This window comes from Solanum verrucosum, unplaced genomic scaffold (genome assembly GCF_900185275.1).
Source record: "Solanum verrucosum unplaced genomic scaffold, falcon-dt-bn FXZP01000278.1, whole genome shotgun sequence".
Lineage (NCBI taxonomy): Eukaryota > Viridiplantae > Streptophyta > Magnoliopsida > Solanales > Solanaceae > Solanum > Solanum verrucosum.
Window position 1 is genome coordinate 4,616,971 of NW_026020332.1, and position 22,457 is coordinate 4,639,427.

General features: G+C 35.6%; 3 protein-coding genes across 4 annotated transcripts; 2 read left to right on the forward strand and 1 right to left on the reverse strand.

The window, feature by feature from the left end:
- Positions 1 to 865: 865 nt before the first annotated feature.
- Positions 866 to 9,984, reverse strand: LOC125836673 (C-type lectin receptor-like tyrosine-protein kinase At1g52310). Of its 2 annotated transcripts, none has more exons than XM_049515878.1 (5): positions 9,674 to 9,984; positions 9,483 to 9,546; positions 5,818 to 6,237; positions 5,010 to 5,568; positions 866 to 1,648 (listed from the first exon to the last, which is right to left on the reverse strand). In XM_049515878.1, exons 1-5 carry the CDS (start codon positions 9,752 to 9,754, stop codon positions 1,120 to 1,122), a joined length of 1,653 nt encoding a protein of 550 aa, XP_049371835.1. In that variant the 5' UTR covers positions 9,755 to 9,984; the 3' UTR covers positions 866 to 1,119. The 2 variants fall into 2 exon arrangements, with proteins under 2 accessions (XP_049371835.1, XP_049371834.1); XM_049515877.1 differs by having other exon boundaries at positions 5,818 to 6,240; positions 9,674 to 9,760.
- A 1,450-nt stretch (positions 9,985 to 11,434) lies between these two features.
- On the forward strand, positions 11,435 to 15,066 carry LOC125836480 (N-acylphosphatidylethanolamine synthase). The gene is made up of 5 exons (XM_049515653.1): positions 11,435 to 11,687; positions 12,056 to 12,183; positions 13,324 to 13,409; positions 13,724 to 13,861; positions 14,570 to 15,066. The coding sequence occupies exons 1-5, from the start codon at positions 11,476 to 11,478 to the stop codon at positions 14,867 to 14,869; spliced, it is 864 nt and encodes a 287-aa protein (XP_049371610.1). The 5' UTR covers positions 11,435 to 11,475; the 3' UTR covers positions 14,870 to 15,066.
- A 454-nt stretch (positions 15,067 to 15,520) lies between these two features.
- Positions 15,521 to 16,500, forward strand: LOC125836481 (uncharacterized). The gene has a single exon (XM_049515654.1). The coding sequence runs from the start codon at positions 15,551 to 15,553 to the stop codon at positions 16,487 to 16,489; it is 939 nt and encodes a 312-aa protein (XP_049371611.1). The 5' UTR covers positions 15,521 to 15,550; the 3' UTR covers positions 16,490 to 16,500.
- Positions 16,501 to 22,457: the final 5,957 nt, after the last annotated feature.

A 22,457-nucleotide genomic window follows, 5' to 3' on the forward strand; every position in this document is an offset into this window, starting at 1 on the left:
TTTGAACTACCTTTTACCAGAAGTCTTGATTCGAGTAAGTGGCGATATGGCATGCAATGATGAGATAACACTAACCAATAACCTCGCTAAAACTTTTCAACCCACCTACACCCAGTGCCAGGGCTAAGCGGAGGAAAGGGTCTTCGTTGAAAAATTATATTGTGCAAATATAAGTGGCAAATGGTGTCAAAAATTGGTTTAGCTCGTAGTTTAAACTCTAAGGGCTCGTTTGGTGTGAGGGATAATACCATATAGTCCCGGGATTAAATTATAGTACCGTTTATTTTGTTGTTTGGTTGGCAAGTTCGGGATAACTTATCCCGGGATTAATAATTAGTACCGGGATAAGTTATCCCTCTCTTTGGGTGGTATAGTAATCCCGGGATAACTTATCCCGGGATAAAATAGGTAAATGACAAAAATGTCTCTTTCAACCCTTTTGTTATATCACTTTTTACATTAATGAAGGGCATTTTTGTAAACAAATAAATTGTTCTTAAAATTTATTATTTTGAATACAACAAACCAAACACTCAATAAAAAATAATTCCAACACAACTTATCCCATCATAACTAATCCCAACATAACTTATCCCAACATAACTTATCCCATCATAACTCATTTTCAAACCAAACGACCCCTAAGTTTAGGCATTGCGGATGCTTCTTGGGGAAAAATGTCTAACTGGTACAAAAAGAAAGTGTTTCTATATTTTAAGTTTTCTTTTTAGAAAAGATTGTAATTTGTAACAGAAAGAACTTCAAAATACAGTTTTTGAAGTCTTGAAGAAAGACCATTTGGAAAAACTTCTGCAAGATTTCATGGACATTTATTGAATTGGTTGTTATGCATAGTGATATTTTAACACAGGAAACAGAAACAAATTTTAAAAATACAGGTGTTACAAGTAAACAATGCAAAGCAGCAGCAGATGAAAAGCTTTAGTGATACAGATTAGTAGTTGTATTAATCTCAACCATCATGGACTGGTTCAAGCCTCAAGGCCTTGAATGTCAAGTTTAAAAATAATGCCTACTACAATTAGCCCTTGCAACTAGGATAAAAGATTGCAGGCTGATTTCAGTCAAAAGAAATGCTGAACTATAATTCTTATCCACTTACTTTACAATAGGAGGCTGAGCTAATTGTTGTAGCTGATGGACAACGTGTGACATCCTCGGACGCATTGATGGTACATGTTGTGTACAAGAATAAACAAGATCAACAACTTTTTGGATGACTCCAACTTCAGGAATCTGAGAAGAGGAAGAAGATGATATGAGAGGATCCAAGAGTTCAACATATCGATGAGCCTGCACCAGAGGCGTGGCCCATTCAAATATACTTTGCCACCCAACAGAATCAACTGCCTGTGCTGGTCTTCGTCCACTAATTATTTCAAGCAAGAGGACTCCAAAGCTGTAGACGTCACTCTTTGTAGTAAGCTCATTTCTGTAAACAAACTCCGGAGCAAGATACCCATGAGTACCACCTGCCATGACTCTCCTCTCATGCATAATTTCCCATGGTACAAACTTAGACAGACCAACTCCCATTAGATGGGCGCCAAAGTCTTCGTCAAGAAGAACATTGCTTGCACGGATATCCCTATGCACAACTTGTGGCTTCATTTTGTCATGAAGAAACCTGCCACATTTGATGAAAGTAAGCACTAACAATATAAGCAAAGAAACTGCCATCATAGAGATTAGCAAACAAACAATGTCATGCTTTGGCCACTCGCACTTCCTCTTGTGCACTAGCTGACACAGTGACACAAAACAGAGTTTTAACAACTATCACCACCTTTCATGGTTAAAAATACAACCAGACCAGTCATTTTCACCTTATGCAGTTGATTAACATACTTGCTAGATCCTTACAACAACAACAACAACAACATACCCAGTGAAATCCCACTAGGTGGGGTCTGGGGAGGGTAGAGTGTACGCAGACCTTGTCACTACCTCGTGGAGGTAGAGAGGCTGTTTCCGAAAGACCCTCAGCTCAAGTACAACAAATCCAAGTTAAAGGGGAGGAAAACAGTGTACAAAACATACCATCCAATAAGAAAGATAGTGAATAATCAACAGAGGAGACAGTAGCCTCAATAGCACAATGAGAGAAGTGAAACGCGATAAACAACATAAGGCTATAGGTATCACAGACAAGAACTGCAAGTGCAACGCTAAGACTACTACACACGCTAACAACCCAGACCCTCGCAAGAAAGGATAACACGCTAGCCCTACTACCCTTCAACCTTAATACGCGACCTCCACTCCTTCCTATCTAGAGTCATGTCTTCGGTAATGTGAAACTGAGCCAAGTCCTGTCTAATCACCTCTCCCCAATACTTCTTAGGCCTACCTCTACCCCTCCGCGTACCCTCTACAACCAGCCCCTCACACCTCCTCACTGGGGCGTCTTCGCACCGTCTCTTCACATGTCCAAACCATCTCAGTCTCGCTTCCCTCAGCTTGTCCACCACAGAGGCCACTCCCACCTTCTCCCGGATAACTTCATTCCTAATCTTATCACTCCTAGTGTGCCCACACATCCATCTCAACATCCTCATCTCCGCAACCTGCATTTTCTGAACATGTGAGTTCTTGGCTGGCCAACACTCCGCTCCGTACAACAAGGCCGGTCTAACTACCACTCTGTAGAACTTACCTTTAAGTCTAGGTGGAATTTTCTTATCACACAAGACTCCAGAGGCATTCCTCCATTTCATCCAAGCAACCCCAATGCGGTGTTTGACATCATCGTCGATGTCGCCACTTCCTTGGATTACAGCCCCAAGATACTTAAAACTTTCTTTCTTAGGGATGATCTGTGTGGCAAGTCTCACTTCCATATCTGCCTCCTCCAACGCATCACTGAATTTGCACCCCAAATATTCTGTTTTGGTCCTACTCAACTTGAACCCTTTGGACTCAAGCGTTTGTCTCCACACCTCCAACCTCGCATTAACTCTATCCCGCGTCTCATCTATCAGTACTATGTTGTCCGCAAATAACATACACCACGGAACCTTCTCCTGAATAGACCGCGTCAACTCATCCATCACCAAAGCAAATAGAAAAGGGCTAAGGACTGATCCTTGGTGCAACCCCATCTCAACTGGGAAAAGTTCCGAGTCACCTCCAACTGTTCTAACCCGAGTCTTGGCTCCACCGTACATGTCCTTTATCGCCCTAATATATATCATCGGGACACCTTTTGCTTCCAAGCACCTCCAGAGGACACTCCTCGGTACTTTGTCATAGGCCTTTTCAAGGTCAATGAACACCATATGTAGGTCTCTCTTCCTCTCTCTATATTTCTCTACCAGTCTTCGCATAAGATGAATGGCTTCGGTCGTCGACCGTCCCGGCATGAATCCAAACTGATTCTCAGAAATGGACACCCCTCTTCTCACCCTCATCTCCACCACTCTCTCCCAAATCTTCATAGTATGGCACTTGCTAGATCCTTCAATTCCATAAATTACAAAGGTAATAAACTAGTAATAGACCCTGAATTGTCTCTGTTTATTTTCCCTTTTTTAACAAATATGCCATAGGCATGACTGGTCTTAAAGTATCTATCCATCGATATATTAGGCATCTAGGTTGCTTCGCTTATAACAGTGACCTCCATAGACATCCTATTTTCTATGACTTCACTTTCCATAGACATCCGCCCTAGAACAAGGTAACACACTCAGAACAAAAATTCATGAAGACAACAGGACAGTAATATGCAGTTTTTATTTTCTTACTAAGATGTCGCTGGTATCCATTTCCTTAAGTATTTCATCTTTTCTCACCCGCTTCTGTCTGAATTCCTTGAAGCATATAAAAATTACAAAGACCTTGCAAACTATCGAAATCTTTAAAAGTATGTACATTATGAAATGAACCCAGCTTACTCAAGTGGCCTATATTTTTCAACTTACACTGAATAAATTATGGAAAATAATACCTCTTAACAAAGAAGTCCATGAAAAGTTAAACTACTAGGGACCATACATAATACATTGCATATATTAAATCTGGTGATGTAGATAAGCCTAAGGTTTGGTCTATCTTATGCTAATTATTTCACTATATCATCGTGAATAATTGGAATAATATATTGGCTTCTTTTTGTACACTTCAATATTTCTTCCATGTATATTTGTTGTTGGGGGTTAGGTTGCGAGTAGTCTCACAAACCCCTGAAAAATCTATTTGCCATAATTTCCATGTCAAGGAAATATTCCCTAGATAAAAGTTCAACAATTCTGTCACCAATAAATAGGGTCATAATAGTTAATAATGAATCCCTGAATAGAAAATCAATCATAGCTTTCCTACAATATTTTAGTGAGATTCATGAAGAGAGTTCCTGCTCAAACACTTAAATTGAAAGACACACACACGGGCAACCTAACCGAGTATGTGATAATTGAGAAAGGAAAGATCCACCCCAAACCTGAAAGGAAACATGAGAAGCCAGAAGGCCAGTGCTGCAAAAACACGTTTGGCAATGGTAAGATCTAGCTGGAGTAGGAAAAGCAGATAGGTAGATCCCTAGGAAGTGAATTCTCCTTAGTACTGGAACGGATGTTGTAAACCAAAAAGGTTTTCATTTATTAATTGCATTATATGTTAACAAGAAGTATCTTGGTCAAGATGTGCAGTATTTGACTTTCTTCTGAATGAAAAATCTAGGGAAGAAAAAAGAAAATAGGAAAAGGAATATTGCAAGACAGATAACACACCCTTTTTTCTTAACAATATAGATAATGCAGTCTTATCATCTATTTTCACCCTTGTTTGACTTCCACGATAACATCTTCATTGGACATCAACCCAAACATGTATATATGAGTTCATACTCATGACAAAGAAGGGAAGTATGATAAAATTTAAAGAATAAACTCACATTTCTGACTAAAATCAATCCACCTCAAGGATAAGTTAAAATATTTATTCCTAATCTACAATGCACATGAAGATAATGTTGGAACACTACTTACGCAATCCCTTGAGCAAGGGTGGTGGCGACCTTCATTCTCATGCTCCAGTCCAAACTCCTACCTCCTCTAGGAATATGGTGTAGCCACCTATCCAGGGGTCCATTGATAATAAACTCGTACAGAATATAGCGGTCACCATGATGATAGCAACATCCTTTGATAGATACCAGATTTGAATGATGAAGTCTTGCAACCCTTCCAATCTCAGAGTAGAACTCTTTCTTCCTCTGAATACCGCACCTCTTCAATCTTTTCACAGCCACCCTTGAACCATCAGGTAAAAGCCCACTATAGGTACCACCTGTTTTGGCGTCCCCAAGGAGACGATTTGCTTCACTGAAATTCTTTGTCATGGACTTTACTTCATCACGATTGAAAATTTTCCAAGACGGGGGAACTAATGCTAATGATGCACGCGATGATCTTTTGCGTCTTTTACTTCGCCGAAATACAAGAAGCCATATCACAATAGCCAAAGTAGTGCAAAGGATCAACCCACTCACAACTGCAAGAATAATGAGATACTCCCTGTGGCAACGCATATGGCGACACTTGCTCCCTAATGTAAAATTTAGAAGATTATTTAAAAACCAATTAAGGAATGTAATAGATTTATCCAGATAACAATGTATGCCTGTATAATGGTTAGCTAAAATGCACTTCTCATGGAAAAAACAAAAGGGGACTATGAGACTTTTAATCACATATTATAACCACACTATATCAGGGAAAGAGTTTTGCTCCTACTTTTCAAAATTACACTGGGTGAAAGAAACAATTAGAAATAAATTGGTCTGCAATCACTTACCAGCATCAAGTGTGCATATAGAAGCATGAGTTACAATGCATCTCTCAGCTATAATAGCGCCATTGGTTATCGATGTACACAAATCCACCGACTTAAAGCCATAGCATGAGAAATTTTTGCAACTTGAGTCCAAAGTTGTCTTAGGAGCAATACTCTCATTCCAGCTAGAAGCATTATCAGACCATTTCCAACCCAACCCAGCTGTGGTATTGATGCTCCTTCCGCCAACCCAGCATCCGTTACTATCATTGCCACAGAGCTTTTGGACAAAGTTCAGTTCTTCTGAAGATGTTATGGCAGCCAGGTTTCCTCCAAAACCATTGCAGTAAGTCTCTGATTCATTCCATTGCAAAGAGGTCGCATTATATTTGAAACACTTTTTCCCATTTGGGCTGCTAAACCAACCAGGATCACATCTTCCTGCTTGAGAAACAATAAACAACAGTGCCAAAGAGATGAGACATAATAACTTGACCAGTTAAAAATAAAAAACATACACTAAGAAAAACCACGTTGAGAGGTCCACATAAGTTTCAGTTGCACTAGTGTTTTAATAATACTTGATCTAACTTCTTCATTTATCTAAGAAGAAGAAAAGAAATTAGGAATAGGGTCATATTTGTCCCTCACTTCCTGTACTATTGAAAAGGTTTAATTTTACCCTCCATTATACTATCAGTTCATATATACCCCTAATGTTATTCTATCAGTCTATATGTGTTCCTAATGTTATAAAAGTGGCTCAAACTTGCCATTCCTGCACTAACCCCATCCATTTAGCCACATGATCTCCACCTCTTGTACACATTTGTTGATTCTTTCCACCATCTTTCTATATTTGTAGTTTTAATGTTTTTTCTTTCTGTTGTTTCCTTAAGTTTGATCATCGACTTCAGTTGTAAATAATACTAGTAAGATTGCAGGGACTGGAAAGTGCTAGGTAGGAATAGTTGTTTATATCTAGGTAGGTAAAACTCAGGTATCATGAACTTGTTTATATCTAATAAATACCTCATAATGGACAATAAAGCTCGGGTATTCTGAACTAGTTATTTCTAATACCACAACTGAAGATGACTTTTCACCCTAAAAGTATCTTTATCTTCATTAATGGATTTATTTACTTGATTATGCTAACAATTGAGGGATCAGCTTCAAAATTAGAATTCATTTCAGATAAGGTCTCCAAGATTTGAAGATTGAAAGATTCACGGTTCACCACAATTGGCCTCCACTGCCATCTCAAACTAAGCTTACGAAATAAGAAGGCCCAAGAACGATGTTGACATCAGGTCATTGCCCTCTACCCCTGTGTCTTATGAACCTGATAGGAGTAGTCGTTTCTTGGCCTCTGTGTTATGGATTGTGTGATATCACTCAGATTAGTGGAGGTTTGACATCGACAGTGTGTTCTCAGTTTTCACTTTTCCTTTGTTGAGAGGGAAGGTGTGCTAGATTCAAGTATGATGGATAAATGAAAGTACCAAGTTCTGACAAACAAAGCCAAACTTGCATTAAACTAAGCTTGTCCAAGCTGAACGAAAAGAGAAGAGAACACTGAAGCTTTAAAAAAAAAATTAAGCTCCAGTGTTCTCTTCTCTTTTCGTTCAGCTTGGACTCCTAATTGTTTTTTTTTTGAAATTGGTTAGTCTATATATCCACAGGTATACTACAACAAAAGTGTAGTTCCCCTTCAAAAGTGTTACAACTTACAGAATAAAATAGTCATAGTCTAAACTGCTGCCTATAAACTATCTAGCACATCAAAGATGTCTTCTGTCCTAGTTAATATATCTTGTTTACACCAAAAATAGAAAAGAGCTAAGCAGTCCATCTTGATCTTCTGTATGCTATTCTGCCAATTTTCAAAACTCCTGTTGTTTCTCTCTTTCCAGATTGTCCACCAAATACATGCTGGAACAAGTTTCCATCTCTTCTCCTTGTCAGAAGCATTGCCATCTCTATTCCAGCTGCTCAGGACTCCTTTAATGCTCCCTGGTTTCTCCCATCTTATCCCCTTTAGACAGATGAGCATTCTCCATAATTGTTCCGTCCAGGACTCCTAATTGTGTTCACTCAATTAGTCAGTTTTCTCTGAGATGATCCACAGCCTTATTCACTGATGTACCAACAAATATACGTCTTTTTTAAAACCCATGCTAGTTCAATAAAAACTAGAACTTTGTTCTTCTTCCTACAGAGCGAATGGAAAAGAAAGGTTCTTCGTAATTGTGGAAACTTAAATGAACAGCTAGATGGTTCTTGGCATGACATTTCTACACGTGTACCAGTATGTCTAACACCATAAGTCTTGAGACTTGAAAGCAAAGGTCTTACTAAAGAGGCATATACAGTATGTAGGAATCACATTCCACATGACTGCAAATATCCTGTAAAAACCATCAATATTCAAGAATTGCAGGGGGCAAAAGTAGGATAAAGTTGGATCATTATTATTTTCCCTATTGCTTTCAGTCTATGCCCATTTCAAAAGAAAATGATGTGCTATCTCAAATGAAAGATGTAGTAATATCAAGCTAGAATACTAGTGCAATTACTGCTGCTCTACATGCTGATCAACATAAAACACGCTGTTATTCTCGTCTTTCCATTGCCTAATGTAATAGCAAAACCTATAACTGGCAAAATTTTAAGTGTCTACATGCTTCATCTGGCCACCTCCTCATCTTAGACAACTACCAGGTGAGCTCTATGCATCACTTCATGAGTCCTCCCGACATCTAGTGCAGTTTTTTTAGGAAAAAAAATGGTGAAATGCATATCATCAAAACAAAAGAAATTCCAAGGGAGGAGTTCCTCAATAGGAAAGGAACTGGACAACATTATTCATCAAGGCAATCATTAATCCACCATAAAAGCATATATATTATCTCCCTCAAATAGAACCAAAGTTTCACTTTAAGAGCAACCTAAACATGCCTTTATGCATGAAATGAGCAGAATCTACTTCTGCTCCTTTGTCGACCGAAAAAATTAAATTCAATCACGTGACTATGACCACCAGGATTTCTTAGAATGATAATCGATCAGTCAAATAGAATACTGTTCTAAGAATATTCCAAGAACAACTGTCTTGGAGGAATGGGAATCCATAACTTTGTAAACCGGAATCGAGAGGCTGGTCAATTAATTTTCTTTAGAAGTAGGAAGCTGATTAATAAATAGTTGCAAGTTCATCTTCTATTTTTGTTTTTTCGAGGGATAACTGGTTGCGAGACAGTCTTTTATGGCCTGAGCTTAATGATGCTGGGAAGTGACGTAGTTCTCAAAATCTTGATTTATGAATAATAGTTTGGCACAAAATACCCCAAGTTGTAGACCTTAAACCTATAGCAACTTGATAAACAAGATTGGATTCGCCAGCCTTTATTTGCTCCAAACTCAAAAGTTCACTATGCTAGTTTAAATTAGCAAATGACACATAGATGCCACACATTACAATTTACATAAGAAGCACCAGTAAGAAATCCCAACATATTATACACAAAGTAACATATAGTAGTTGAACATTATGTTGAAAAGATGATTATAGATGCAACTCCATTACTGATTCTAAAAAGAGCCCTAATCTAATCAACACAAGCCAATCTATCAGTTCCAAGGAAATAGACAGAACAATAATCTAATTAATTCCAAAATATTACCATCATCATGACTTTGATTCCCAGAAGATGAGACTACTTGTGAATCAAGTGTCTTATTAGAAACCTGAAAAAAAATCAAAAAAATAAAAATCAAAACTTTCTCCAAATTCACACACTAACATGAATTCTGATAACATATTCAGACACCCTTTTCTCTAAATAAAAGGTACTATAATCGTTTCTTTACTTACAGAAGTGGAAGCACAGAGGTGAAGCAGAAAACAAGTAAGTAGAAACAAAGGGAACAGAAGTTTAACTGCCATCAGTATCATCACTTGTTCTCACTGTATAGCAAAACCTGGAATGATTTTGACTGTGGGGTTGCGCATTGTGGATATCGGGGGGGGGGGGGGTGGATAGGGTTTTTTTTTTAGAGAGAGAAAGGTAAAGAGTTCACATTTGGAGTCTCCAATGGTTAGTTGAATTTCTTTGAAGAAGAAAGTGTTGTTCAGACAGAGTAGTTAATTTCTCACCTTATGTTTGTCCCCACCATTTTTAATGACTTCCGTCAAATTCAAGGAACAATTTTTTTTCCTAATAAATTTACAAATTTCTTTCAATTTTAAAATAGTTTAAGAGATATAAGACGTCTAGAAAAAGTTAAAAGTTGCATAGTTTAGAAATATATGAAATGACTTGGAACATCTTTGACTTGGTTTATGAACTAGACTTTTCTATTCCATGAAATTCATTTAGATACTTAACTTTCAAACAAAATAAAACTTTTAAACTTATTTGATCGTCGTATGTGACATTAATTTCATCAAATTAGTAAAGTGTGTGTTATACGTAAATTAAAGCAAGAATCCATTTAAAAGTTGTTGAATATATGTATGTGACGGAGACAGAGGCGAATCCACACTTTGAAGAGGGAGTGCACGTGCACTCGCTAACTTCAAAAAAAAAACATATGTAAATCTATTTTGAAAAACTGACAGAAATTAGGATATAGTTAACAATGCGCCCATGACAAGTATAAGCAGGGGCGGACCCCTGTGGGATCCAGGGGTTCCAAAAAATTACTTCTATGTATTTCTGTAATATATATATATATATATATATATTTTGAACCCCTCAATGACAAGGAGAAACTGATAGTGCAGTGGCAAATCCCCCCTGAAATTAAGCTTCACGCACCTGTTTGAATCCCTGCGATAGTGTTTAATTTTTTTCTTTTTTAGTTTCTGTTTTTTATTTTTATTTTTAGGTTCATTTTTGTTTTTCATGTTTTAGGCTCTTTTTTTTTTAAATCGAGAAATCTGTCTGTGACCCGCCCTTTGGACCAATCACAGCCTTCAAACTCGGTGGATAATGGGCCCGCCCCTCTACCATTCTCCACTTAAATACCGGGCTTTGCTTTGCATGGTGTGGGGCTTGAACCTGCTACCTAAGCCACAAATCCTCCACCTTTTGCCACTCGAGCTAGGCCTTGGGGGCGACGATTTAGGCTTATTTACACCTTTATACTTTTTTTTTTTTTTTTTAGTTTCTGTTTTTTTTTTTTTTTTTAGTTTCATTTCTATTTTTACACGTTTTAGACTTATTTACATATGTTTAAGCTTATTTACACATTTATACTTTTATTTTTTGAACCCCTAAACAAAAATCCAGTTATGTTTTTCACGTTTTAGGCTTATTTACACGTTTATATTTTTATTTTTCGAACCCTTGAACGAAAATCCTAGATCCGCCACTGAGTATAAGAATGTCCTTGTGCTACTGGTACAAGCTAGAGATATCATCCTTGACACTAATGTTCAAATCCAACTAAATCTAAATTTATGAGAATCTGATACAAATATCAAATATCAAATTAGAAAAACAAAAAAAAATGGGACTGTATATCGATCAAAATGGGTCAGTAGATGGACTAATTTGCACCTATCCTCAAACATAAGGGACCAATTGTGTCTATCTCTCGTACTTAATTAGTCAGTAATAACTTGGTGCCCAATGGAAGAAGGTTTTGACATCAGTGTGGATTTTTTGGGAAATGGGTGGCCGGACGATGGACTGGGCGGCGAGAGCAAACCACCTGGGTGGTCTACCGCGGAAAGTGGTGATCACGGCGGTAGGTACTTTCGCTAAGGTGGTGGCCAATCTACTGAACACTACCACCGTGCACAACGGCGACACCCTTATCCGGCTAGTTCGATCCCGCCCAGCCGGCGTTCCTCTCCTCACCGTCAGCAATCACATGTCCACGTAAGTCACTTTGTCTCTTCATTAGGAGCTCTCTGTGATAGATTTTTTCTGATGTGTGCTTTCATGGAAACCTTTGCTAGTTGAAATTACGGAGAAATTGTTTATTGGCCAAGATACCCATTATTGAGATAAATGCTTAACAGACAATGAATTACAGAAGTATTTTTGTGTACAATCCGTTTAATCTTTTTAGTTCAATCTTTGTTGATATTGGTATGAAATGTGCCCTGATATAGTGGAATGCATATAACTAAACTCCATTTTGGGGTTGAGGCATATTTGATTGTTGATTTAATGAGTGAATTTCTGGAATTCTTTGATTGTTGTAGTCATCGTCTATTATTTCCTATTGTGTGTCTTAACTGCAGGTTGGATGACCCAGTTATGTGGGCATTCAAAGGTTTTCCAATTTGTGATGCAAAGCTGGCTCGTTGGGTACTGGCAGCGGAAGACATATGCTTTAAAAATACAGTATTGTCATACTTTTTCCGGATCGGTGTGTAATCTGTTGGTCTGGTACACTTCTGTTCTTGTATTTTCATGCCCTATCATTTGGTGTTTTTATTACTTTTACGAACTTTATATCGTAGCGGGATATATGGTAGACCATTCCTCTGGTGTGTTTGGTGGGTGATTTGGAAGGAGAGGAACCAAAGCATGTATTTTCATCGCAGATGCATTCCCTATGAGAATATTTACACTATGAAATACAGATGTATTTCCCTTTTGGGCTTTTGGTGTAGGCTTGAAGATATGAAATACAGTTAATAGGATGATAGGTTTTCTTAGCTTCCTACATTGATTGTAAAGGAACTGATTTGTATGTAATTTTTGGCACAATCCTTGTGTGTCATTTATACAACCTTACCATTCCCAAAAAACGAACTCCATATCGTAGTAGGGTTCGAAAGTGAAAAGAAAAATGGTAGTTGCATTTTTGTAGCAGAATATTAGGTTCCCTTAGGGAGGACGGAGCATGTTTTTGCATATATATTCTACAAGAATTTGAGAATATCTGGAGATTATTTACTTAAAAGAAGTTCAGTAGAGAAGGAGCTTCTGGGTGTAGGAATGATGCAATAAATGTCTTTGGAACCAGTTGTATAATCGAAATAAAAATGTGTACCAGCTATGTTTATAAACGGAAGTAGTCTCTCAAAACTCAAGGTTATATCTTAGTGGAATAGGATTGTGATTTAGCTTGAAACTTCCATATTAGCTCTTACTCTAATATGCATGTGTGCCTATGGTTTCTGTGCTGTTCACTTGGATATCAAGCTTTTCATATTGAGTGGTTAGTCAGATCTGCACCCAAGCTTCTGTACAGCAAGCTTTCATATTGAGCTATTATCCATATATGCACCCATGTTTCTGTTTAACATGCTTCTTTATTGATCAGTTATTCAGATCTGGATCTGTCACTGTGTGGTTTATTCTCCACTTACATGTATATCAGTCAATTTTATATTTTCTTATTTCCCTTGCTAGAGCGAGAAGTAGAAGACTCTTAATTTGATAGGCATTAGGGGATTTGAGGTTTTTTGGTTTTATTCGCAACAGACCTACATGAATCACTCAATTTAATACAAACATAATTGTTGGTGTGGGTTTCTTCTCACTGTGTGAAGATATGCAGGTAAATGTATACCAATAACAAGAGGAGGCGGAATATATCAAGAACATATGAATGAAGCTCTTGATCGTTTGACTAACGGAGCCTGGGTAATACGTCTTTTATCCCTTGCCTTGAATTCTTTCATCTAGTTATGGATGTTAGTGTTAAATTTTCTAAATTTCTGCTTAGTCCAATTGATCCTTTTTTACACTCTATGGGTTATTTTGTTACACTAAAATGGATATGCATATGATATTATGTTATTCTGGAATTGAGGACTGAATTTCAAATGATCTAGTGTTGCTTAACGTCACCTCCATTTCATCCAGAATGCATGAGAATATTGTATAATGTTCTCAGCAGTTCCTATTAAGTTTTTGAAATGACATGTTTGGCTAAAGACTAACTTCCAAATGGGCAGCTGCATACATTTCCAGAAGGGAAGGTCTGTCAAGAAGATGCTCCTATAAGACGATTGAAGTGGGGAACTGCCAGTCTCATTGCTCGTGCCCCCGTGACTCCAATTGTCTTGCCAATTATCCATCATGGTTTTGAAAAGGTAGGTTATTGACATAGTAGCCTGTCCATACACAGATGTGAACAATGCGGGCTAATGCCTAAATAGCAATGGACAATGGATCCATTTGGTTTTGGCTGTTTTTGTTAGTAATACACTATGCACAATAGGTAGGCCTTCTTAGGATGTTCGAATTATTGTGATTCTGTAATCTATAGTACCTGTCTGGTTATATATGTTACTTTGGTTCGCTAAATTCACGTACTTCTGTGTGGAACTAATTTTATTGGAAGAATAAGGTAGTGTAGCTTAGAGGATTAGAGGTCATGCAGTTCTTAAAATGTTTATAAATCACCCCGTTGCATTTATGGCACTGCTTCATTGTTGTTACAAAGCCCATTGATCCTTTTGTCAACTTCAGTAATAAAGTGACACGCCTTGCCAATATCATAGGTGTTTTCTCCTTTCCCTCTGGTCCCATCCTTAAGAAAAGAAAATAAGAGTGGCCAAAATGTTGCGACTGTCATTACTTTCATCTAACAATCTCCTGCTCTTCTTTATGCTCAGTCCATTTCGAGGAGATAAAATACACATATACATACATATGCACATGTGCATCCATCGTAGTTCTGTGGACACGTGTATTTTCGCATCCAAATTAAGTGCTGCTTATGAGGTTGAACCAGCTTTTATTTGAATAATTCACAACCTTGGGATTGTGATACATTCTGTGATCTGATCAATTTTCAGGTTATGCCTGAGAACTATGCTTTTGGGAGAAGACCTCCAGTTCCTTTATGGAACCAGGAGATAAAAATAGTTGTTGGTGAGCCAATGGAATTCAACCTTCCTGAACTGCGAGAGATGGCTCTATCTCAATCTCGAGATTCATCTTTTTCCAGTGAGCAGTGGCCGAGAAACATCCTCGGGGGATTGGATGCGGCAGCACAAAAATGTCTGTACATGACTATATCTGATCAAATTCAAACTACCTTGGAAAACTTGAGGAATTTTAGTAAATCTTATGCGAAGGCAGAGCAAATAAAGTAGGCACTTTCCAAGCATTTAAAGGGAATTCATAAAGTGCATCTGTTTTGAAGGTCTTGTAACTTTTCATTTCAAGATTTTGATAGTTTGAGGGTAGACTTCTCATCCCTTAATTGAGGACGCAGGGTAATATTTTCCCGGTATCATCCTTGTAGCTGCATTTTTTGCATTTTGAAATGAAAGATATCACATCAGTTCTTCAAAACTGATTCTTGTGGATTTCCCGATTGACTATATTTCCCTTAAACCTTCTTTTAGCTGCTGACAAGACAGATTCTTTACTAGAAATGGTAATAAAGGAACCACGTTTATATGTCTAAAGTTGAAACATAAGATGGACCATTCCTAGAGAGTGGGCACATAAAGCATTGTAGGAAAAAAGCCTTAATGAATTTCTTCCAAGGAAAATCTATGTTCAAACGCCTATTAAATTTGTACAACCAAAGGGTTGAAGGGTAAAATTCTATTCGATGTTTCATATTCATCGAACAAATGCAAGACATGTATTTTTTAGTCACAACTTAATTACAGATAAAATGATTAGTATGGTGCAGACACCCGATGCGGGATACTAGATTTTAAAAGACTGCACGGTGGCTGGCGCTCCTTCCAGAGAAAAAAAAAAAAAAAGATAGATAAAACTGAGCCCCAAGATGATAAGCCAATGATAGTTGTTCTAAAAATATGCAGCATCCTCCGCTATTTCCTTCTCCAGTTCCCAGCCCTGAAAACAGTAGAAGAAACTGTGTCATAGCTTTCACCACTCCTCAAAACTACGCACCAAGATTGTCTGAGCTTATACATCTCAAAGGATGGACACCCCTTTGGTGTCCTACCGTCATTGTTGAATCTACACAACAAACAATCTCTTCCATTCATCACTACCTCAATCCACAAGCTGGTATCGATGAACCCAATTCGTTTCTTGAAGAATTTTCAGCTCTAGCATTCACTTCAAAAACTGGGATTACTGCTTTTTCACAAGCTTTATCTATTAACCCCACACCCCCATTAACCCCAAATGGAGAAATTCTCACAATTGCTGCTTTGGGTAATGATGCTGAGCTTCTGGATCGAGAATTCATTCGAAAAATGTGTGAAAACCCTGAAAGAATTCGAGTTTTGGTTCCTTCAATTGCAACCCCATCTGGGTTAGTGGAGGCATTAGGTTTAGGCCAAGGGAGAAAAGTGTTGTGCCCTGTTCCGTTAGTGATTGGGTTGAATGAACCACCTGTTGTGCCGAAATTCCTTGAGGATTTATCGAAAAGGGGATGGATTCCAGTGAGATTAGACGCGTATGAGACGCGATGGGCAGGGGCGAAATGCGCGGAGGATGTGGTGATAAAGAGTGAAGAGGAGTGTGGATTTGATGCAATTGTGTTTACTAGTACTGGAGAAGTGGAGGGTTTGTTGAAGAGTTTGGAGGAATTTGGATTGGATTGGTCAATGGTGAGGAGGAGATGTCCAAGAATGGTGGCAGCAGCTCATGGCCCTGTTACAGCTGCTGGTGCTGAGAGTTTGGGTGTTGGCATTGATGTGGTGAGTTCCAATTTTGGTAGCTTTAATGGTGTTGTTGATGCACTAGCTCATAAATGGAAATCATTGGAAAATCAAGAATCTTGAAATTTGGTTTTGGTTTTGGTGTGAATTCTTTGTTACCAAAATCAAGAATCTTGAATTTGGTTTTTGCTAATCATGGAAGGTTTGATGGAGCTAGAATTGTTCTAAATGTGTCTAGCAAAATGGATTTAACAATTTGCTACTTATAGCCAAAATTTCTTTAATTGTCTAGTCACAGCTTTTTGTAATTCTAGATATGTCTTTTTGGTTGGAAGTTTTAGTAATTTTGATGTTGTGAGTTCCAAAGTTTGATAGAATAGATGTTCATGTGGATGCAACATTTCTCATAAATGCAATCATTGGAAAATCAAGTATCTTGAATTTGTTTTTGCATTCTAGGCTCACCCGGAACACTAAGCTCCTGCTAAAAATAGTGCTACACTTGATCACACGAACCAACACCTACAGTTGTGCTAAGGTTTTGTTGGTGTGTGTTGAGTTCCAAGTTTAATAGATTTCCTAGTGTTGGGTATAACCAAATCTTCTGAGCAAAGAAGAAATAGAAAAGGAAGAAGGGAGCGAGGTTCCAGAATTCATCTGAGCAATTAAGAAAATAAGGAGACAACTTTGTAGCAATGGACTATTTCCTCACAAAGTGCACATACTCCTTTAGCCAGGGTCCCAAAGGTTATTTCTAACTCGTCTTTCACTAAGAGTCTTTCAGAAACAATCTTGGTAAAGTCTGCATCTATCTCTTCAGACCCCACTTAGAGGGATTTTACTATAGCCACGTTTGTTACAACACCTCTAACCTCGTCATAGACAAATATATTAGAATAGAGATCCATTTCTAGTATTGGGCTACAAACTCTTTTTGGTTTGGGCTGCATTTGTGATTCATTTCTTTATGCAAAAAGGAAATGATTTGAGGGTGGACTTTAAAGAAAAACATGTAAAACTCCCCACGTTCTTGGGAAATTAATGCACAATTACTGTTTATTGAAAATGCTTAGCAAGAGTCATTTTAATCCTACAATTGATTAAATTAGGATACAATCATAGTGATTTGACATCACCTTTCATTTAAAAGTGAAAAACAAGAAAAGAGAAAAAGACAATCACTTTTTAGCTTTATTTTGGCCTCTCCTCAAAATCATAACAACTCCTAGCAAACACTTTCAGTAAAGGCACATGGTGGATCCAAATCTTCAATTATAAAAAGAGTCATACAAAAAATATTGTTCCATTTTTTTCCGATAAACCATCTGTTCAAGTAAAATGAGAAGTATTTACTTATTCTTTTATCTATCTTCTACGGGTTTTTTTTTAAAAAAGCTTGTCAAACTTGTTGATTATAGATTATAATATGAAAAAATTAGTGAAAGAAATCAAGGATAATTAATCTAAGCAGGCTGCCATAATGTAAACTAGATTGTCTTCAAATATTTGTACAATTGTCAAAATAAAGATTGTCTGGCCTACAAAATGAAATTGCCAACAAAATATTTAAAACTAAAGCAAATTCGTAGTGCATTAAATATTGACTTAGTAATCAAAATTAATAAAAAGTTATGCTCCCAACTTTCTCATGTTTGTCTTCAATACAAAAGCACTCTAACTTTGACTTTTAATGGTACTTTTCGATTTAATTTGTCTTTCTGATTTTGACTTAATACGATTTCAAAATGTCATTTAATTTTATGAACTTAAAATTTTATACGGAAAGTGTTAGAATTAAAGAGTTATAAAAGAGACGTTATTTTTAAATAGACTAAAAATAAGACAAACAAATTAAAACGATAAATATAGTATGTGTTTCCCACTTTTAGTTGTTGGTACTATTGGATTTTGCCTAGTCATGGCCTGCCTTCTTCTAATAGTCACAACTTTCATATACCTAAAAATAAATAAATGGTTTTTAATGGTATTGCTGGCTAAGTAGTGTAGATATGTGGAAATTCTCGTGAGCTTATTTAATTCCCTAGCTATCAATTATTTATTTTTATTAGCTCCAAATCCAAATTCATTTATTTATTTTTCTTCCATTTTGGTTTTTTGAGGTTTTGCAAGCCGGCATTGCCGGCAATATAACTGTGTTTCACTAGGATATTCATGTCACATTCATTTCCTTTAACAAATTGTAGATTATAAAGTCATATTGGAACAATTTAAATATTATTTAATTAAAGATTTGTAATTTATCCTCGAGATAAAAATCATGAAATAGTGACTGATAAAATTCTTTTTTTTAGAAAAAGGAAAAATTACACTTTATGTCTACTTGGAGAAACTATTTACGTCACATATACTACTAAAAACACATAATTAGCTACGGCTAATTGAATATTCTTATAATCCGTCGCTAATTCATAGCTGAATGGGATTAACATAGGATTTTTGTTGTTTAGCTATCGAATTTTCTCCGTCACTAATTTCTTCTTTTCTAATAGTACATAGTTCAACATAAAATATTATACAACATTATATATAGTTGATCAGTTTAGCCCATATTTGTGTATACTTTTATAGAAGATTAACACAATACATATGTAATGCTTATAATGTTATATTGTATTGTATATATTAAATTTCGTGGTGTAATATTTTATGTTGGACCATTTATACTTAATATGGAAACATGACATGCCTAATTAAACAAAGATTGAACTTTTTTTCACAGATCGACTTCGAGTATGCATCAATGCAACGATCATATGATGTTTGTTAATTTCTAGTTGATGAAAGTGATATATTATATGTGGCATAAATATACGTAGGACACCATATAGGACGTGAATTGTCACATAGAATGCTACGTAGGAGCATGTGTCTACTTTTTCCACTTTATACAAATTTAAATATTTTTTTATACTCAATCAAACTTATAACACATAAATATCAGATGAACTAAATTAAATGTCACGTTTACGTATATATTATGAAGCAAAGAGAGCAGTAGGGACTCACATGACACTGACTTTACATTGCATGTCCTTATTCATCTGTCACTATTAAGATGAACAGATTTAAAGGGGCAAGGAAGCTTTAAAATTATTAATGGTGATTTTGAACTATAAAAGATCATGGGAGTATTTATTATACTACCATAGGCCATACCTAGTACTCCTTTCCGTCCCAATTTATTTGATATATTTTTCTTTTTAATTAATTTTGAAAAAAATGATATATTTTTTTATTTGACAAATATTTAACGATACTATCAATAATTAGCTCAGGTTACATCCATCTGTTTGGCAAAAATCCACAAAAGTATATTTTTAAGGATAATTTGAAACATTGCAAAATCTTCCGATATTTTTTAAACACAATTTCCCAAAATTACTAGATAGAAAAAGAAAAGTTAGGACTTACATATTTGGGAATGATTGAAATCAAGATTATTATCCTTTTATCTCTCTTCTCTTTGAGAAATAAAATTGGAGTAAAAGTTAAATAATCTACTTAAGGGTTAATTAGATTATACTCCTATAATCATCTAATAATGAACATTTTCTTTTTTTTGTTCAACTGCCAGTCTTAACAATGACCTCACTCACATAATAACGGAAAATTTGATTTTGTTGCTCTTTACAAATTTATATTTTTAGTTTTATATCTTTTTATTTAAAAGATAGTCATAACAGATCATTTTCTCCAAAATAATTATGTGGTATTTGTGTTTTTTATTTTTTATGTGGTATTTGTGTGAAAATTTCATGACTTGCAAATAATTAAAAACGTTTAGGCTCGTAGATTGCCATTTGATTATGAGAAACTTAACTTTAGTATAAACATAACTATGGTTTAAAGGTTCATTTTTAATTAGTGAGGTATTTTTTAGACTTCCACTCATATAACATATCTCAATTTTTTCAGATTTTTTTCTCAAGAAATTCAAATATCTTAACACAACGTCAATTTTCATTAACGATAGAAAATAAGTATCTGAAGAATATTCCTAATTCCATATATATAAATAAATATGTATGATGAATCATATTTATTCTAATTTCCACGTACGCTAAATTGAGGATCTTTCTTTTATTTATACCAAGTAAGTAAAAGATATATAATTTAATGAAATAATTCCTCAGTTTATTTTTTCTTTAAAAAAAATTAGGAGTCATTTTGAGTTTTAAAATTAGTTTTTTTTCTTGGAGTTTAGGCATCCATTACTTGCGAACATGTCTCTAATTTTGTCTATTTTGAGATTGAAATTTTCAAATTCCTCCAACTCACTCGGCCATGACACGATTGGATAGTTTGTTGGACCTACCAATTTCATTTTTCATGTTTCAAATGCCAGAATATATCGTAATACGTAAGGTGACTGAGTTGGTGCAACATGTGATAAATATTTCCCAATCATGTAAACATTTCTGTCAAACTCATTGCATCGTGTTTGACTAATTCAACGGTTCTATATTGTACAAGAATGAATTTATTCAGTGCACATATGAAGAGTAATGACTGTGGTATCTCCAGGATAGTAAATCTAATTATTATTGTAGTATTTATTTTATATGGCTGTAAAAACATATAAACTTTAAATTTTGAATCCACATCAACGCTTCCCATTAATTCGTAGTTTAGAAAAGGTTGTTTTCAATACATCATTTTATTTTATTTTTACTCATTTTCAATTAAAAAAGTAGGAGTGATTTTCAAAATACCCCTTCTAAGTCGACCATAATTGGAGAAACACAACGAGTCCATCTAAAATGCCACTTGAGGGCAAAAATGATCATTAACAAATTAAATATGTCTTAAAATATTTGATATTTTAAACCAAAAAAAACAATAAGGCATTACTCCATATTATTACAATTAGTAAAATGTTTAAGAAGAGATAAAAAATATTTCCAAGATTAAAGCAATAAGATAATGATTTTTTAATAAAAAAAGATGTTCGCAAAAGTTCTTAAAAGACACATATAATGTAGACGGTGTTTTTTAGTATTTTTCTTGCTTGCCACTTGATCTTTTTATGTATTTCAATCCAACTTTCCTTTCAACTCTTCAATATCGCTTTCATTCATTTTCGGGTTAAATTTTATGTTCTTGTTGAATTTTGTGATCTCATCTCAATTGCCTATCTAGAAAATAATTTTCTTATCTATATGAGATAATAACATTAAGATCTGCATATAATATATTCTTCCCTCCTCAAACCGCCATATGTACGATTACATTGAGATACAATTATAGGTGTATTAATTATGAGAAGACAATTATATGATACTAGAATATAAGTGTTATGTGGTAGGGGACACTGGTCCTAGCTAGTGCCTAGTAATACATGCTGCCCATTAGGCCACCCCAGGTACCAACTAAAGTTGCAAAGTCTCAGTCCAATATGTTCATTATAATTGATAATTTATAACCAATAGGATAGGTAAAGAATCTTTTTTTTTTCCATTTCCATTTCTTTTGCCCATATAGATTATTATTTTTGTACTTTTCCCTCAATTTTTCTTAGATTCTTTCTGTCACATCCAAATGAATATTGTTCTTGTACCATATAATTGTGCCTCTATTTATAAAGAAAAAGAAAAAAAAATCATCAATTACTTTGCTATGTTTTTTTTTGTACATGCAATATAAGAAATGATTTGATGAAAGACTAGAAATTCTAGATTTAAACTATTGTTCTTTCAATTTTCACTTGCAACTTAGTTTAGTTTCCCTTTTATTTTCATCGGAAAGCACGTATGATCATGATTTATTCATTCATATATAACAAATAATTGAGTACATACATATGAGTTTTTTTTTGTCTCCATCGCTTTGTGCTTGTTCGATATTCGTATTGAAGTAGACCAAATAACACGAGGTCGTTTGGTTCGGAATAAATTATTTTGGGATATGATTGGATAAATAATTCTAGGACTACCTGAATGCTTCCAACCAAATGTAGTATTTTAGAGTTTTTATTTTATCCTGAGATTATTATAATTTATACCTCACATCAAATGACTCCTCAAGACTCGAATTCAAGACTTTGATTAAAAAAAGAGAAATTTTCAAGACA

Excerpts from the sequence above, each read along its gene's own strand:
- LOC125836673 (XM_049515877.1), bottom strand. The coding sequence starts at position 9,754 with ATGATACTGATGGCAGTTAAACTTCTGTTCCCTTTGTTTCTACTTACT. Across the intron at positions 9,547-9,673 it reads ACCTCTGTGCTTCCACTTCT|GTTTCTAATAAGACACTTGA; the intron begins GTAAGTAAAGAA and ends ATTTTTTTTCAG. Across the intron at positions 5,569-5,817 it reads TATATGCACACTTGATGCTG|GGAGCAAGTGTCGCCATATG; the intron begins GTAAGTGATTGC and ends ATTTTACATTAG.
- LOC125836480 (XM_049515653.1), top strand. The coding sequence starts at position 11,476 with ATGGGTGGCCGGACGATGGACTGGGCGGCGAGAGCAAACCACCTGGGT. Across the intron at positions 13,410-13,723 it reads GTTTGACTAACGGAGCCTGG|CTGCATACATTTCCAGAAGG; the intron begins GTAATACGTCTT and ends CCAAATGGGCAG. Across the intron at positions 13,862-14,569 it reads TCCATCATGGTTTTGAAAAG|GTTATGCCTGAGAACTATGC; the intron begins GTAGGTTATTGA and ends ATCAATTTTCAG.
- LOC125836481 (XM_049515654.1), top strand. The coding sequence starts at position 15,551 with ATGCAGCATCCTCCGCTATTTCCTTCTCCAGTTCCCAGCCCTGAAAAC.